Raw genomic sequence first — 17,126 nt, forward strand, 5'->3', positions numbered from 1 at the left:
AATTCCCATTCTCAATGGAAGAGTAGTGAGTAATCTCAGTAAAAAAGAAAACAACCCATTAGTTTGCTGGAAATGAAATCAGCTCGTGCCGATATCACCAGGAAATGTTTATCAATAAGGCAGCAATCAATCTGTACAGGTCCCCGCTGTTCCGGCTACCTGAAACTTCGGTACATCAGTCATTCAGAGAAGTTTTTCACGGCTATACTTCCTGACCTTTGACATGCCCTCCAGCTCCACTTGTGTACAGATTCTGTTTAGTTTTATCTTAGTGACTCCATGGTGTTTGGTCTGTGGTAGAATAATTGATAGGAACCTTAGGAATGACTAGCTAAATATTGTTTTATCCTTGTATCAATAGAACAGGAGAGAAAGGCAAACACAGAAGTCAATACCCCTGCAGCAAGAAGGCTTGGTGCTCTACCAGATCAGAGCCCCTAGCAACAGAGAACAGACTCCTTGCTGTCCCATCATCACACACTCCAGCTGAATTAGGCCATTCAGTCCGTCAAATCTGCCTTGCTGAAGTCACTGTGAAAGTGCATCAGGCAACTGCTCAAGTTCATAAAACCCATAACCTACATACTAGCATCTATTCAAGACCATAAGACGATAGGAGCTGAATTAAAGTATTCTGCCAATAGAGTCTGCTCTGCCATTCCACCATGGCTGAATTATTTTCCTTTTCAACCCCATTTTCCTGCCTTCTCTCTGTAATCTGTGATGCCTTTACTAATCAAGAACCTATCAACCTCCACTTAACATATACTCAGTCACTTGGCCCCCACAGCCATGTGCATCAATAAATTCCACAGATTCACTACTGCTGGCCAAAGCGGATCCTCCTCATAAAATACCTGTTACAAAAAGCTGTAGGAATCGGTAAAAGGGAATGGGTTAAAAAGCAATTGGGTAAAAGGTATGGATGAGTTTATCATTTGTAACTATGTGTTATGCAACTATGAATTGTCTTTAACTTGCAGAGACTGCAGTTCAAGTGACATAAAACAAAATTTTCAAGACCTTTTTTTGAAGGAGATGAGAATAAATAGGATCGAACCTACTTAGGTGCCTAAAACATGATGTAACGTAAATAATTCTCTGTTCTTTTGGAGGCAATTTCACGCTTTTGATAGGCAAATATGAGGCAGTAAGAGTTGTATTCATTCCTGTATGCCTACAAGTAAAAAGAACCTTAACCGATCCTCCAACTGAACAGTTCTCCAACCATATCTCCACCTTACTCAAGAGCTGACAGTCTATCCACCTTCCCACCTCCAGATGAGCACTAACCTGTATGCAATTGAAATACCATGCTTACCTTGAGTGCCTGTTCTTGGGAGTTTTCTGAAACCAAAGTGTGATTGGATATCTCACTGGCAATGCTGACTGGGCGATGCCCTTCCCCTCCTCCTCCTCCTTCACCTCGCACTTCTGTCCGGTTTGACATATTGGACAAAGATCTGAAATAACAAACGTGTCATTCTTTAATAATTATTTCTTTTCCTTTAAATAGATCTTTTACTTCTCCTTTCAAATATGATTCTCTCAATAAGCTGCGTGTGATTGGAACACGTGATTTACATTTTGATGACATGTTTCAGGCCAGTTGAGCAATCTGGTGCTTTGCTGTCTCCAAGGGAGTTTGGTGAGGTTTGGAGTGGAGTGTGTGGCCTGGAGGCTTGGAAGCCTGGAGCCTGCAAGCCCCTGACAGACTCCTCTCCAATTGAGCCGTCGAGCAAGGCTGAAGCCGATGAGAACAAGAGCGGAGGACAGGCAGCCGTTCAGCGCTATGTGCCTGCATCTGACCAGTCTTCCCTCCCTTTCACTAGCTGCTGTCTGAGGAAGTGCACGAGTCTTGGGGTCCACATTGCATGGATTGATTGACGAGGCTTTGGACTCGTTTTGGGGGACTTTGAGGATCATGCTGCATTGTGTTTCTGGATTCTGGCTACTTTTTTTGCTGTATTTTGAGCAGTTTGATTGGGGCAATTGATGCGGACAAGGGTGCTTCAGCGAAGAACGACCCAGTGGCCTGCATTGGGCACAGTACTGAACTGAGCTCAGTTGAATACTACTGGACTTCTGGTTTGATGTTTGATATTCTGTGTTGCTCGCTCGCTTTTTACTGTTTGCACAATTTGTCCAATGCACATTGGGTGTTGATGTTTACTTGAAGAGGTTCCACGGTGTTTCTTTCTTTCGTGGCTGTCTGCGAAGGATGAATCTCAGGACTGTATTTTGTATACATATTTTGATAATACATGCACTTTTGACTTTGAATATATGAGATACAAATTGCAATGTAGGATTTGGAGGAATTTCAAAGTAAAATTTATTATCAAACTACATATATATCATCATATACTACCCAAAGATTCATCTTCTTGCAGGCATTCAGAGTGGAGCAAAGAAATACAATAGAATCAATGAAAAAGTACACAAAGACTGATGAACAACCAATGTACAAAGGAAGACAAACTGTGCAAATACAAAAAAACTCAATAATAATACAAAATAAATAAATAATAAATAAATAATGTTAAGAACATGAGTTGTAGAGTCCTTGAAAGTGGGTTGATAGGTTGTGGAATCAGTTCAGTGTTGAGGCTAGTGAAGTTATCCATGAAGGTTCAGGACCCCCACCACCCAGGACATGCTCTCCCCCCGCTGCTGCCATGAGGAAGGTGGTACAGGAGCCTCAGGGCTCAGACCACCAGGTTCAGGAACAATGACTACCCCTCAACCATCAGGCTCTTGAACCAAAGGGGAAAACTTCACTTCAGCATTGAAATATTCCCATAACCTATGGACTCACCTTCAAGGACTCCATCTCATGCACTTAATATTTATTGCTTATTTATTTATTTATTGATTGTTATTTTGTTTCTTTTTCTATTTGCACAGTTTGTGTCCCTTTCATACTGGTTGTATGCCTAAACTGATGTGGTCTTCCATTGATTCCCTTAAGGTTAATATTATATTATGGATTTATTGAGTATGCCTGCAAGAAAATGAATCTTAGGGTTGTATATGACGAAATATATGTACTTTGATAATAAATTTTCTTCAAACATCAATAGTTAAATGGTAATAATTGTTCCTGAACCTGGTGCTGTGGGACCTAAGGTTTCTGTACCCCTACCTGGAGGTTGCAGGTAGTGTCATCCTTAGAGGGCAGATTGATAGAATTCACAGATACTGAGTCAGCAGCTGGTGCGACTGTGTTTGTAGATATCAAGTGTGGGTCCTTGCTGAATTACCTCCATCTCCACACAAGCAAATCGGAATGCTGGATTTTGGAGGAATTAGGAAGTTTCATTGACCAGAATTGCTTTTCTTTTACATAGAACTGCTTTGCAGCTCAGCTGAGCAGAGAGCGGGAAGAACAGATCCCAGTGCAGGTGTGTGACTGTGTTGCGTATGTACATCTGTTGGTTTACAGATCTAATGACTTGCTATATTTGGATGTGTTACCTTGCTACGTAACCTCCAGCGTAGGTGGCGTGAGATGCAGCTGCATTCCTTATTAAAACTTAAAGTCAGAGTTAGGTTTAAGTCAAATTTAAGTCAAAAAGAAATATTGAAAGATTCGTATTGAATCTTCTCCCATTTTATTTACAAATGTACAATCAAAGACTGCAGGGCAGCTGTTGTGGGGATAAAGGCAATGTGACAATTCTCTGTGAAATCAGTCACCCACACACACTCTTTCTGTGCTCACAACTCAATGAAATAAACACTTTCTCCACCACCCCCAACATTTTCTTCGCCCTTTTTCATTTCTTCAAACATTTTCTCTCAGGAGTGAGCACACAGTTTGGCAGAAACTACAGCTCATTCTCACTATCAGTTCCTCACCCAAATTTTTTATGCCCGTCTTCTGCTAAAGATTGCCTTTCTTTTTAATTGTCATTTTATTTCCTATTTTCCCTAAAGAAGGCTATTTGGGCCATCAAGACCATGTAGAGCAATAGCATCGACTCCATCCCCACGTCAGGTGAAGGGTCCCAACTGCCCGTTTCCCTGCACAGAGAATGCCTGACCCACCGAGCTCCTCGACCCCTTCGCCTGCTGCTCTACGCCAACTAACACCCTGTGATTCTACCAGCCGCCACCCACACTTGGCGGACTTTATGGGAATCTATCAGTGTAACACTGAGCATGTCTTTAGGAATGCAGGGAAGAAACCAGAGTACAAGTTAAAGATCAGCATTATTTGTCACATGTACATTGAGACATACAGTGAAATGCATTGTTTGTGTCACCAGTCAATACACTCCAAAGATCTGCTGAGGGAGGTCCACAAGTATCACAGAGCATGCCCACAACTTACTAACCATAATCCATACATTTGGAACGAGGGAGGAAATGGGAACACCCGTTTGAAACCTATGAGGTCCCGGGGAGAACGTACATACTTTTTACAGACAGCAACAGGGATTGAACCCCGATCGCTACTGGAGAATGTCAGAGGCAACATGCAAATTCCACACAGACAAGGCCTGAGGTCAGAATCAAACCTGTGTAACTTGTGAGGGGAGGTAGCTCCAGCATCACTACAGCACCCTTCAAGATCCAAAAACACCACTTCAAATGAGAAGCAGGGGTGGTCTCCCTCAGTGCAATGGCCAATAATCGTCCCTCAGGGAACATGGGGAACAATGTCCACAGGGCAACTTTGCTCCGTCCACTGCAAAGGGCAGGATCTCCTGGTGGCCGCCCATTTCGATTCGACGTACCATTCCCATTCTGATGTGTCTGTCCTTGGACTCCTCAATGGCCAGAATGAGGCCGAACTCAAATAGGAGGAGGAGCTCCTCATATTCCATCAGGGTAACCTCCAACCTGATGGCATGAACATTGATTTCACAAACCTCTGGCAATTTCTTTCCCTTCTCCCTTTCTCCATTCTGGTTCCCCTCTCACCCCTTCCCTTCTCCCTACCTGCCCATCACCGCCTTGTGGTGCTCATCCTTCTTCCCTGTCTGCAGTGGTCCACTGGGTGGGAGGGGAAAAAGGGGCTTATTTTTCTGCTATTGTTTTGTTTAGTTTCTGTCATTGTGTTGTTGCTGTTTCCGCCCCTTGTATTGATCTGCCGAGCATTGTGGGCATGCCATGTTAGCACCGGAATGTGTGGCGACTCTTCTGACCAGCTCCCAGCACATCCATGGGTTGTGTTGTTTGTTAAGACAAGCAGCACATTTAACCGTATGTTTCAATGTACATGTGATACAACAAATGTGATATATAAATCTGGGGAGTCTGGGGGGGAAACTTCTTCACTCAGAAGGTGAAGCAAGTGAGGAATCAGCTGTCAGGGGAAGTGGTAGACGTGTGTTCAGTGGCAACATTTAAGTTTGGAGAGGTGCAGGGATGGGAGGGATTTGGTAGAATATGGTCCGGGTGCAGGTAGATAGGACTAATGGGACAAGGTGAAGATCAGGTCAACATGGACTGAATGGGATGAAGGGCTTCTTTTTGTCTTGTCAGACGCTATGACTCTGTGGATTTGCTGGCTACTGCAAAGGCTGTAGGCATCTTCTGCCACTCTATCCCCAGCTGCACTCCTAACTAACAAACTATTCGGTTTATGAACAGTTCACGGAAACAGAGCACTGGGGAGGAGCCTTAAATAACAACAGTGACTATCCTTCAAAAGTACCTCATTGGCTGGAAAAAGCTTTGGGACATGCAAAATATGAAAGTAAAAAGTTTTTAAATAGTCTTGCAAGATCTTTTACATCTAAGGGGGGGGGGGGGAAACGGGGTTCAGCAAGGCCTTCAATTTATCATATTATCAACAGCACAACATTCCATCAGTTCTACGAGACTAGTCTAGGTTTTGTGTAGGGCCTTCTGGAGGGACCAGACCCACAGCCTTCTGCTATTCACTGAACCATGGGTAGATCAGTTCTCTCAGCTAAACTACAAAGCAACACCTTTCCAATTTATAAAACCTCTCATTCCTATCAAAATACTATACTGCAAACCAAATCACTGCTTGCCGATGGTGAAGTTTAAACTGAATCATGGCCACAATTCATTCCATGGTACCTAAGCCAGCTCCTACAAAAGTATTTGGATTTCATAACTGTCTTTGGGATGGGAACATTGGCACAGAGTTAAAAAACCTGAGGTACCTGTTCTGCATGGAACCATGAACGTCATTTGTTTAGATTGAAACCACAGCTCACACAATACACTCCTGTCAAAGAGTTTAATCCAAACACACAAATAGACACACACACCTATTTCCCATAACTGTCCCACCTGGCAAACAGATGCAGGAAACATAGAGCAAGTTTCATTACATCATGAGTTACGTTATTATTGGTAGTTGTCTGTCTCAAGAAGCCACAGACAGTGGGCCACAAGTTGGATTCTTGGGTAATATCCTAGATTCTGATGAAGAGACATCAACATTACAGCAACACGCTAATTGCTGGAAGAACTCAGCAGGTAGGACAACATCTGAGGGGGTAAAGGAATTGTCAGTGTTTCAGGTGGAAACCTTATATCAGGGCATTTCTACCTCACCCCCACTCCATGCTGTTCCACCACCAAGTTCCTCCCACAGATTGCTCGTTGCACTACATTCCAGCACTTGCAGTCTGTTGCATCTCCAAGCTGAAACATTAACTCTCTCCACAGGTAGTGCCTGAATTATCTTCTAATTTTATTTTAGATTTCCAGCATCTGTGGTTTTTATTTTTGCTTTCAGACACAGATTCCCAAGAGCCTGAGCATAACAAGTGGACCCGTCAGCTGAATGCGTCAGGCATTACAAGTGGCATTTTTGCCTTATCTGCTCTCTGTCCCAACAGTAACCTTCTCCATCTCAAGGGCAAAGCAACTTTACACTTGTAATGGTTTAAAGTAATTGATCCATTACCTCTCGAACTCTCTCTATATCCCACTGCAAAACTCATTCTCTCGCAATCAACAAAATCAGCAAATGACCCAGGGACAGACAGAGCAAATTTAACATGACTCCTATGCTCAGTCTGATTTCAGTCTTAATTGATAGTAGGTGAGCAGTATTGAATGAAATTTACTTCAGTCCCATGAGTTTCAAACCCTTTGAACTTCGTAGACAGCATCCTGATGGAAATCTTTTCCCAATATAGTGCAAGCTTTCTACCCAATTGCTTTCCCCTACAGATGCTGATGGATGTGCCGTAGTAGTGTCCGGCCGATTGTTCATTTTAATCTATTCAGACGGACAGTACAGTGACAGGACCTTTCGGCTCAATGTGCTGGCATTGCCCAATTATACCCATGTGATCAGTTAACCTACTCGCCCATATGTCTTTGGAATGAGGCAAGAATTTGTCCGTTCTCCCGTGACCATGCGGGTTTCCCCCGGGTGCTCTGGATTCCACCCACATTCCAAAGGTGTCCGGGTTAGGGTTAGTGAGCTGTGAACACCCTGTATTGGTGTCGAAAGCATGGCAAGACCTGCAGGCTCCTCCCACCCCAGCACATCCTCGGACTGTGTGGACCGCCGACAGAAACAACACACTTCACTGTATGTTCCCACGGACATGTCACAAATAAAGCTAAATATTATGCTACAATAGGACCTGTGACCAAAAGAATATTGAAAGATGCAAGCCTTTGGCAACGTCGTAAAGTCAGCAAGGATGAGAAGCGGGTGCTTTATAGAGAGAACTGTTGACGCAAATGGACTTGGTCCTGGAGGTACCAATATTGCAAGGACCATGCATGGGTGACGTAACAGGCCAGATTAAAATAATGTTCCCCCCGGTTTCACCTTAGCTGTCAAGTTGCAGCCACATTTCTGAATTATAATCCACATGAGTAAGGAGTAACTGCGAAAACAGAGCTCCCATCATTCGTCCACATCAGAACTACAAACATCAGGCCAGCAGGCTCATCCAGTATGGAAGCTGACTGAACTGTTGATGGTCTCTGGGACTTTAGGAAAACAACTGACTCCCTGGGACTGGACCATGTCTCTGAAGTAGGAGAGAATAAAATTCAAATAAAGTGAGTGTGTGAGCGAATGTTGGTAGGTGACTGACTGGGTAAGTAACTGGGTAAGTGGGGAAAAGGAAGGTGACGAGTGTGTGTAAGAAGTGAGAGAAAGGTAAGAGGGTGAAAGTATTGTGTCAGGTGAATGGGTGCGTGAATGAAAAGAAAGAGACAACAGGAAGAACCAGTAGAATGGGAGGCAATAGGGCCCGTGGAAGCAGTGAATTTGAGTGAAGGAGAAGGTGAAAACTCCATTGAACTGGTACCCTTCACTATTGGAAGAGAAATAGGAAAAATGGCCATGAATACAAAGGGAACAGATCTTGACTTACTTGTCTTCCAGTTTGAAGATGCAGTTCTCAATAGGAACCACCCCTGTCACTGGGTCCTGGAATGTAGTAGTTCTTTCATTGTGGCTGAAACACAATGGAAGGGTTTCATTAAGACAGCAATATACACCAATGGTTAACACTTCCATAGAAAAATGTACATGATCACAAATGCTGAACATCTGGCCGAATTTTTGCCAACTTGTGTCTTATCCATTTCACCAATACTGGAGGAGAACCATTTCTCACTTACGGTTGAGTGTTTTTTGTAAAAATATTGGATATATTGTTTAACAGTGCAGGGGATTCGGGGCTCATGAGGAGAGGTAATATAGTGGAGCCCCAGGAACAAGCACACATAGCAACCCAACCCTGCAAAGGGTTTTAAAACCAGCCTCCAGTTAGGTCTAAGGTGGCCCTCAGCAATTGCAGAGTGGGTGACTGGGAGATGGGTAGGAGATTCAATAGTTTTTTAGGTGTAATCTGAGGGAGGGCGGAAGAGGCAGAAAAGTCAGAGCAAGTCAGCGTGGAATTCCAAAGCTTAGGTCCTGGGCATTTGAAAGCCTGGTCTCAATCCGATGAGAAAGGTAAGGGACACACGAGAAGCCAGGGTACTGGACTACAGAGGTTTGGGAGAGAAGATCAAACTTCTTCCATCTGGGATCAGAAAAAAGTCTACGAATTTTTTTTTGAAATTTGTTTTTTTATCGAAGTTCATCATCAAACATTTCCATAAGATGTATTTCAGATACTGTACATATATATCATATATTCATATTTGCCACAAATCTCCACATAACATTTATCTGAGGTATACACTTATAGAAAAGAGAAGAAAAAAAGAACAAGCAAAAGGAGAAAACTATGAACAAGTAGGGAGTGATCTTTTTTTATGAAACACATTCATTGATTAAAAATCAAAGCATTGAAAAGCCAGTGGCCAATTTACAAGGGTGTTGAATGGCATGGAGATGGGTGAAAGGGTGGAGATATGCCTCTACCAAAGGAGGTGTAAGGCGTTCCTTCCCTCTGCTAGCCTGCAAGTCATCCTTAGGCAAGGTGTAGCACCTGCTTAGCCCCCGATCAGGGTCATGTGAAGCCATGGGTGCAGGTGCTGGATGGCTGTATGAGCAGCTGGTGCACTTCACAAGTCCCGGTTATGCGACTACTGTTGCCAGGTGGACAACCTCTGAAGAGAGTTGACAATGACTGGGGTCACACATCTTGTAAAGACACTGCCCAGAAGGCGGCAATAGCAAAACACTTCTGTAAAAAAATTTGCCAAGGGCAATCATGGTTAAAGACCTTTGTCATACAACATGATTCAGAACGAATGAATGAAAAGGAGTGAAGAGGGAAACTGGTAAGCAATTAGAAAGAACCAGCACAAGAGCATTGGCTCCAACAGCATTGCTTGTGCTGATTCATTAACTACTTCCCACTTACTTTACCATGTAACGCGGTAACTTAGCGGTTAGGGTAACACTTTACAGCGCCAGCAAATGGAAGATCGGGGTTCAATTCCTGCTGCCTGAAAGGACCTGGTATGCTTTCCTTGTGACCACTTAGGTTTCTCCAGTTTCCACCCACATTCCAAAGACGTACGGGTTATGGTTAGTGAGTTGTAGGCATACTATGTTGGCGTCAGAAGCACGGCAATACTTATGGGATGCCCCCAGCACATCCTCAGGTTTCTTGTTAATGCAAGTGTCGCATTTCACTTTGGTGTTTCCATGTACCTTTGACAAATTAAGCTAGCCTCTCCCTTTAATCTCTTTATTACAGGTGACCAAAACTAGTGCTGTAGTAAATTAAGTTAAACGGCACCAGTGCATCAGCTAAACCAGATACAGTGAGGTGCAAAAATGTAGTTGCCTTACATGGTCGCTACTCATTGTTGCCAAAGTAGAACAAACACTTAAAATGATTACAGCTTCCACAAGCAGCAACCCCACATCAAATACACAAGTGGGCCCCAACGACTTGGCAGCCCTGATTTCTTCTAGGCTTCAAATAAAATGGATTCCTTAAAGGCCACCAGGAATACCAAGGAGCTGACAAGAGGCTCAGTCTGAGTAGCATATGTTCATGAAAAAGAAACAGTCTCTTAGGCAAGGGTCATTTACCTTGTTAAAGGATTGCAGAAATATTTCCTGCACCACATCAAAAGAAAAGAAATATGCATTCCCGAATTCCATTTCAGGGCAGTCAATAGCTGCAAGCCCCTAAATTGCCGTAGAGAAAACATCTCCTAATATTGCATCTAAACACTGTAATGAGTGGTGGACTCTGCCAAGCACACTCTCAGCATTGGCTAACCCTTCTGAAAACTCCACGCTTGGTTACCTATTCTGTAAACACCTCCTCCCCTACCTGCTTGTTATTGCAGTGCTGACAGCAATTATTGAACCATTGTCACGTTACCCCCTTGCTGGGTCATTTATTCCGTTACACTCCATCTCATATACCAGACCGCAGCCTGCCACAATCGCTAAACCTGAAAATATTCACTCCAGCTCCGCCCAGGTCCTATAGTAGTGAATGGACAATAAGAACTATTGCTGGACTTTGCAGCCAAACAGTATTCTTCGTACCTAGAGAGTGTTATGAGCTTGCCTCCTGATATCTCCATTTGTGGGGGCCATCAGATGTGGTTGCATCACAGCCTGCACAAGGTTATGAGAAGCTGCAGAGGACTGCAGTCTCAGCCAGCTTTCATCATGGAAACAACCATTTCCACCATCAAAGTCATCTTCTAGAGGCAGTACCTCAAAAGGCATAATCCATCACAAAAGACCCTCACATTGGGACATCCACTTTTCTCATTACCACTATCAAGGAGAAGGTACAGGAGCCCAAAGATGCACGCTCAATGATTCATATAAACAGCATCCTCCCTCCACGAAAATGAGAAAATCTCCAGATGCTGGAAATCCAAAGCAACGCAGACAAAAAGCTGGAGCAACTCAGCAGGTTGAGCAGCATCTATGGAAAAGAATACACCGTCAACATTTCAGGGCGTCACCCTTCTTCAGGAATGATAAAGAAGGAAGATGCCAGAATAAAGAAGTGGGTGGGGTAGGGAAGGAGGATAGTTAGAAGATATGATGGGAAGCGGGGGGGGGGGGGTTGCCGGTTAGAAAAGCTAAGGGCTAGAGAAGAAAGAATCTGATAGGAGAGGAGAATGGACCTCAACTATCAGATTTCTGAATAGTTCATATACCCATGGATATTAGCTCACCATTCCTTTTGTTTTGCACTATTTCTTTTGTAAATTAGCATCCTTACATTGTACTGCTGTCATAAAAAAATTCCACATCATCAAAATCTGATAATAAATCTGTTTCTGAGTGTTTCAATAACTTTTTCCAATCTCCCACTGTTTTCCTGCTTTTTGACCACATTCTTATTAAGAGAAGTTCTGATGCTAGGTTTTGACCTGAAACATCGACAACTCCATTCTCCCTACAGATGCAGTTTCACCTGCCAAGTTCTTCAGCACTGTGTTTTCTCCCCCCCCCCCCCAAGTTCCATTTCTTCAGCTTCTCATGATCTAAATGTCTCTCAGTTTCTACCTTGAATATATTCAATGACCATCTCCAGAGCATCCTGGGGTGCAGACTTCTGGTGTCACAATTCTCTCAATGACAGAATTTCTCCGATCTCCACCTTAAATGGGTGGCTCATTATTCCAGAACAATATCCGCTGGTCTAGATACCCCACCGGGAGGGGTGCATCATCTTCATACCCACTATCACAAGCCCTTTCCAAATTTTATACATTTCAGTAAGATCACTTCTTGTGCTTTTATACTCCAGTGAGGATTGGCCCAATCTGCTGACCTTCTCTTCATATGTCAGCCCTTCTTTCCAGGATTCCACTAGTGCATCTTATCCAAAACAAGCACATCCTCTCTTAAAATGGAGACTGAAACTGTACAAGTTACGTCAAGTGTGGTTTAACCTAAAAGGACCCCTCCTCCTTCAGTCCTGACGAAGAGTCTCGGCCTGAAATGTTGACAGCTCGTTTCAACAGATGCTGCCCGACCTGCTGAGTTCCTCCAGCGCGTTGTACGTGTTGATTTGACCACAGCATCTGCACTGTACTTTGTGTAAACTGCAAGAAGTATTCTCTGCTTTTATTCTCCATAACATTTGGAATAAAGGGCACCTTCAGGGAAATACATACTTGAATGCCAAAGTCTCCCTGTTCCATAGTTTTCTATTTTCTGTTACCTAGTTGAAACATCACATCAGTTTGAAATTAATTAGCCTCAGCATTTCTGAGATCCACAGTCTAAGGCAACACAAGCGAAATGCTGGAGGAATTCAATAGGTCAGGCAGCAGCATCCATAGAAATGAACGAACAGCGTTTCAGACTGAGACCCTTCTTCAAGCAGACCTGGGCCTGTTTAGTACCCGGAAGGGAGCCCACTGAGGTAACCCAGGTAGAGAGATCAAGAGGCCAGCAGGTCACTCACTCACCCAGCGGATGCAAAGGGCTCCAGACTGACACTGACACTACGATCACAATAACTTAGAAAAGACCCAACATAAATCCATGTCTTCCCTCAGAGAACTTTCATGTTCAACAGCACACTATAAATCTGCTCAAAAATCAACATTATCAGTTCAAAAATTCTAATCAATTTGGCTTGGCTGGTCAGTATCTAACCTTTGACCTCATCAATCAGGAGATAGATCTACGTGGTCATACATCTACGTGGAAGTTGTCTGTACATAATGACCTACTCTTCAAAATATTTTACCTTAGAGATCTTTGGTTGCACGTCTCCTCTTAAGGACCCCCTCTGTGAGAGCCCCATTCCTTCAGAATTGCACAGAATGCAACATTCTGAAGTATGTGCTCATTTCTCCGAGCCCAAATTCAGATTGGCAACACTTAGTCATGACTGACATCTTCCATGATCAAAGGTTTCAGCTGACGCATTTCATTACCATTGCTGTACAGCTTATCAAGCCTCGAGGTTATCAGATGCACACCAACACCTGCCAATGTTTGTGATGTGATGATCAAGGCAGCGATATCCAGGTCCTTACCCTGTGCCTCTTGTACATAATGAGCACCAGTGAAGAAAACAACCCAACTCTCTGGCATCAGGGACAGCTCAATTGCTGTTCACGTCACACAATCGGAGCAAGCATGAGAGGGACAATCAGTGAGACTGAACCTACTGTGCAACAGGTATACGAGATTGAAATACAAGAGAAGTTGTAGAGTGATAAATCATGAAAACAGGCCCGTCAGCCCAACTCATCTGAGCTATTGTACTGCCCAGCAAGTTAGTCCCTTCCATCTGTGCTTGGTCCATAGCACTGTAAACCTCTCCCAAACCATTTACAAGATTCAAAGTGCATTTATTTTCAATGTACGTATGCAGTATACAACCCTGAGATTTGTCTTAATGCAGGCAGCCACAAAACAAGGAAACACCATGGAGACCATTCAAAGAAAATATTAAATGCCCAACGCGCAAGAAAAAAGAACAAATCGCGCAAATGGCAAAATACAAGTGAATAACACACAGAGTATTAAACACGAAACCAAATCCTATGAATGCTCAGTTCCGTTCAGTTCAACTTAGCACTGTGTCGTTCGTTGACTGCTGGCCACAAAGCCAGTCTGCATCAAAGCACCCAATCAAAATCGTGCAAAGTAGCAATTTAGAAAAAGAGTAATCAGAAAACAGAAATGCATGTAACATGAACTGCAGAGTCCTCTAAAAGTGAGTCCAGTCCACAAGCTGCAGCAATCAAACCTTCCCCAAGAACCAAGAGTTGTACACCTTCCTCCAGCAGCAGTGTGTGACAGAGAGAGGGGGAGAGCAGTCAAACACAGGAAGATGACGTTGAGCCCCCACTCCGCTTCCGCATTCACGGTCATCGATTTCAATCTTGCACCACGCTTTAATTGGCGAATTAAGGAGCTGAGCATGGGTTCGTGCTCCAGCATCGGTCCACACACTCCGTTCTCAATCACACTGAATTCCCTCAGAGACGGCGTTTACTTATCTGGCTGGCTTTTAAATGCTGCTAATACATCAGCCACCACTTCCGACAGCTCATTCCAAGTACGCACCACCCTTTGCATGACAAAGCTGTTCCTGATGTCCCTCTTAAACCTATGACCTTTAAACCTCTGGTCTTAAACCCACGATTAGCACATCCTCCCTGAGAAAAAGACCCTTCATCCTTTTTCTGTCCCTCATGATGCTATATACCTATTTCAGGACAGCCCTCAGGGAATAAAGTTGTACTCTACGCAAGTTCTTCTTGTAGCTCAGCAACGCTTCACCCCACCTCCCACAAGGTGAGAGAGTGGAAAGGAAGATTGTTTTGCTGTTGCTGAAGTCAGAAGAGTTTGGACTTCCCAGAGTTTCCCAGCAGTTACACTGGGATAATTCAGATGCTCAAGCTGTGCCAGATTAGATCCAGCCTGGGTTTAATGTCCTTGTTTCATTTCAATGGAGAAGCACAGCAGCAAGGAAATTCTAGGTAATGTAAATTTGTATTAATTACTGTACTGGAAGTTAGTAGTGTTTTTAATTATTTTTAATATCTTTGCTTTGCAGTCTAAAGGTGAGTGATTGTCTTGGATGTTTCTCTTTCAATCACCAGACCTTTTTGGACATTGCTATTGTAAAATGCTGCAAGTCAGTTTCCCTTGTTTAATGGTGAGGCAGTCAGCAGGGGAACTGTGTGGCCTCAGTTGTGGTGAGGACTAGGCCTCAACAGGTGGGCTTGCCTGTTGTAGCAGTCCAGGAGGGGAGGCATTGGATAGGGTGTAGGCCTCAAGGCGCGGGCTTGCTTGTTGCAGCAGTTCAAGAGGGGAGGCATTGGATGCGGTGTAGTGCGGCAGCCACGCTGGATTGGGGCCTGGTCCACTCCATTGGTGCTGCTCTCCTGCATTCGTTCGGTGGAAGACAAACTGGATTGCACGCCTACGTACATTCCTCAGCGTACTGCTGAAAGCTGCTTATTCTTGCTGATAATACAGGTGCACCAACAATTTACAGGACATGTCACTCAAGGACTTGGGCTATATATATTTTTTGTGTGTGACTGTATGTTCAGTGATAATGTTAAGTGTGCTACATGTGCCTTATGCTGTGAATGATTGTTGGTATTGCGTTTTGCACCCTGGCTCCAGAGGTGCCAGGGTGTTTTGTTTTGTTTGGCTGAATTCGTCTATGGTTGAATTGTAATTGAACTTGAAACTTAACTCATTTATGAACTTGTTAGAATTTAATTGCATGTTTTTTGCCTCAGTTGCTTTACAGTACTTTTCAACTTGTATGAATGTCAGGAGTTGAGGCAGTTTTACAAGTCAGTAAAGACAAGAATGCACCTCAACCAGTTTTCAAAGCACGTCTAGGGGTGGAAGTTGTCACTTAAAGCAGGACCTCGCCAATCAGCAGCTCCTTGCTGGTACATTTACAGAAGGGAGTGATAGATACGTCTCATTCAGGTGCACTGGGAGAAACCCACCCAAAGGCTAAAACACTATCAAGCTGTTGGAGTACCTCGTCCCCAAATCCACTACCGATACATGACAAGCTCTTCAGCAACGATACACATTAACAAGTTTTTGTAAAGTACTTTCAATTTAGTAGAATGGATAGGGCAGTTATGAAATGTCGCAGTCACTTTGTGTGAAAAACACCATGAAAGAAGCAATCTTTCTGTAGTGCTTTGTCTGAAAAAAAACATTTTGATGACCTGTGTGCACCAGGCATCAAATGGAGGGTGGAGAGCAGGAGGTACTGAGAAAGGAGTCTGAGATGATGAAGGCATTAGGAAAAAAAGTAAAGAAACTAGAGGGCATTGGTGAGACCATATCTGGACAAGTGTGTGTAGTGGAACATAAAACAATACAGCTCAGTATGAGGCCTTCGGCCCATCTTGTTGTGCTGACCTATATTAACCTACTCCAAGACTTACACACTCCACAACAATCCATATTTTCTTTCATCCATACACCTATCTAACAGTCTCCTAAATGTCCCTACTGTATCACCCTCTACCGTCGCCCTTGGCTGTGTTCCTGACATCTACCATGCTCTGCGTATGAAACCTACCTCTGACATCTCCCCTAGGTCAATCCAGTGCCGTTCTGTAAGGAGACCCTCTCTGTTCCGTTTCCCCCATCCACAACCCCCGTGAAATACATGGGCTTTGTCCAGGTCCTCCAGTTTCTTCCCACAGTCCAAAGGCAATAGGTTAATTGGTCATTGTAAATTTATTCGGGTTTGTCGGGGGTTGCTGGCACGGTATGGCTCGAAGGGCCAACTCCACAGCGTGTTGTTAAATAAATAAACTTTCCTCCACTCACCTTAAATCAGGGGTTCCCAACCTGGGAAGGGTCAATGGCATAAATAAAGGTTGGGAACCCCTTTATGTCCACTGGCATTAACCATTGCCTCTCTAGAAAAATGGTGCTCTATCTAGGTCTCTCATAATCCTATACACCTCTATCAAATCGCCACTCATCCTTCTCCATCTGCCACTTCTCTGCTCAGCTCTGCATCCTGTCTGTTGGAACCTCTGACAACCTCTTACACTATCCACAGCACCTCCAAACTTCTGTCATCTGGTTTCTTTATTTAATGAGGGATGCATTTGCACTAGAAATGATTCAAACAAGATTAACTATGCTAATCATTGGCACAAACATGTGTAACAAATACACATTGAATAAGTTGGATGTGTGCTCACTGGACTTCAGAAGAATGAGTAGTTTATTGAAACATACAAGATTCTGTGGGACTGAGCTGACA

General features: G+C 43.7%; 1 protein-coding gene across 27 annotated transcripts in view; it reads right to left on the reverse strand.

The window, feature by feature from the left end:
- plekha6 (pleckstrin homology domain containing, family A member 6) overlaps positions 1-17,126 on the reverse strand; it is a 347,966-nt gene that overhangs the window by 84,648 nt on the left and 246,192 nt on the right. For 26 of the 27 annotated variants that reach the window (XM_059950203.1, XM_059950184.1, XM_059950180.1 and 23 more), the window contains 2 exons: positions 8,331-8,414; positions 1,322-1,463 (listed from right to left, as the gene is read on the reverse strand). In XM_059950203.1, the coding sequence (XP_059806186.1) occupies positions 1,322-1,463; positions 8,331-8,414 (226 nt within the window). Of the gene's footprint in view, positions 1-1,321; positions 1,464-8,330; positions 8,415-10,453; positions 10,528-17,126 lie in introns of those variants that run through there. The other variant, XM_059950190.1, reaches the window with a different exon arrangement.

This window comes from Hypanus sabinus, chromosome 25, assembly GCF_030144855.1.
Source record: "Hypanus sabinus isolate sHypSab1 chromosome 25, sHypSab1.hap1, whole genome shotgun sequence".
Classification (NCBI taxonomy): domain Eukaryota; kingdom Metazoa; phylum Chordata; class Chondrichthyes; order Myliobatiformes; family Dasyatidae; genus Hypanus; species Hypanus sabinus.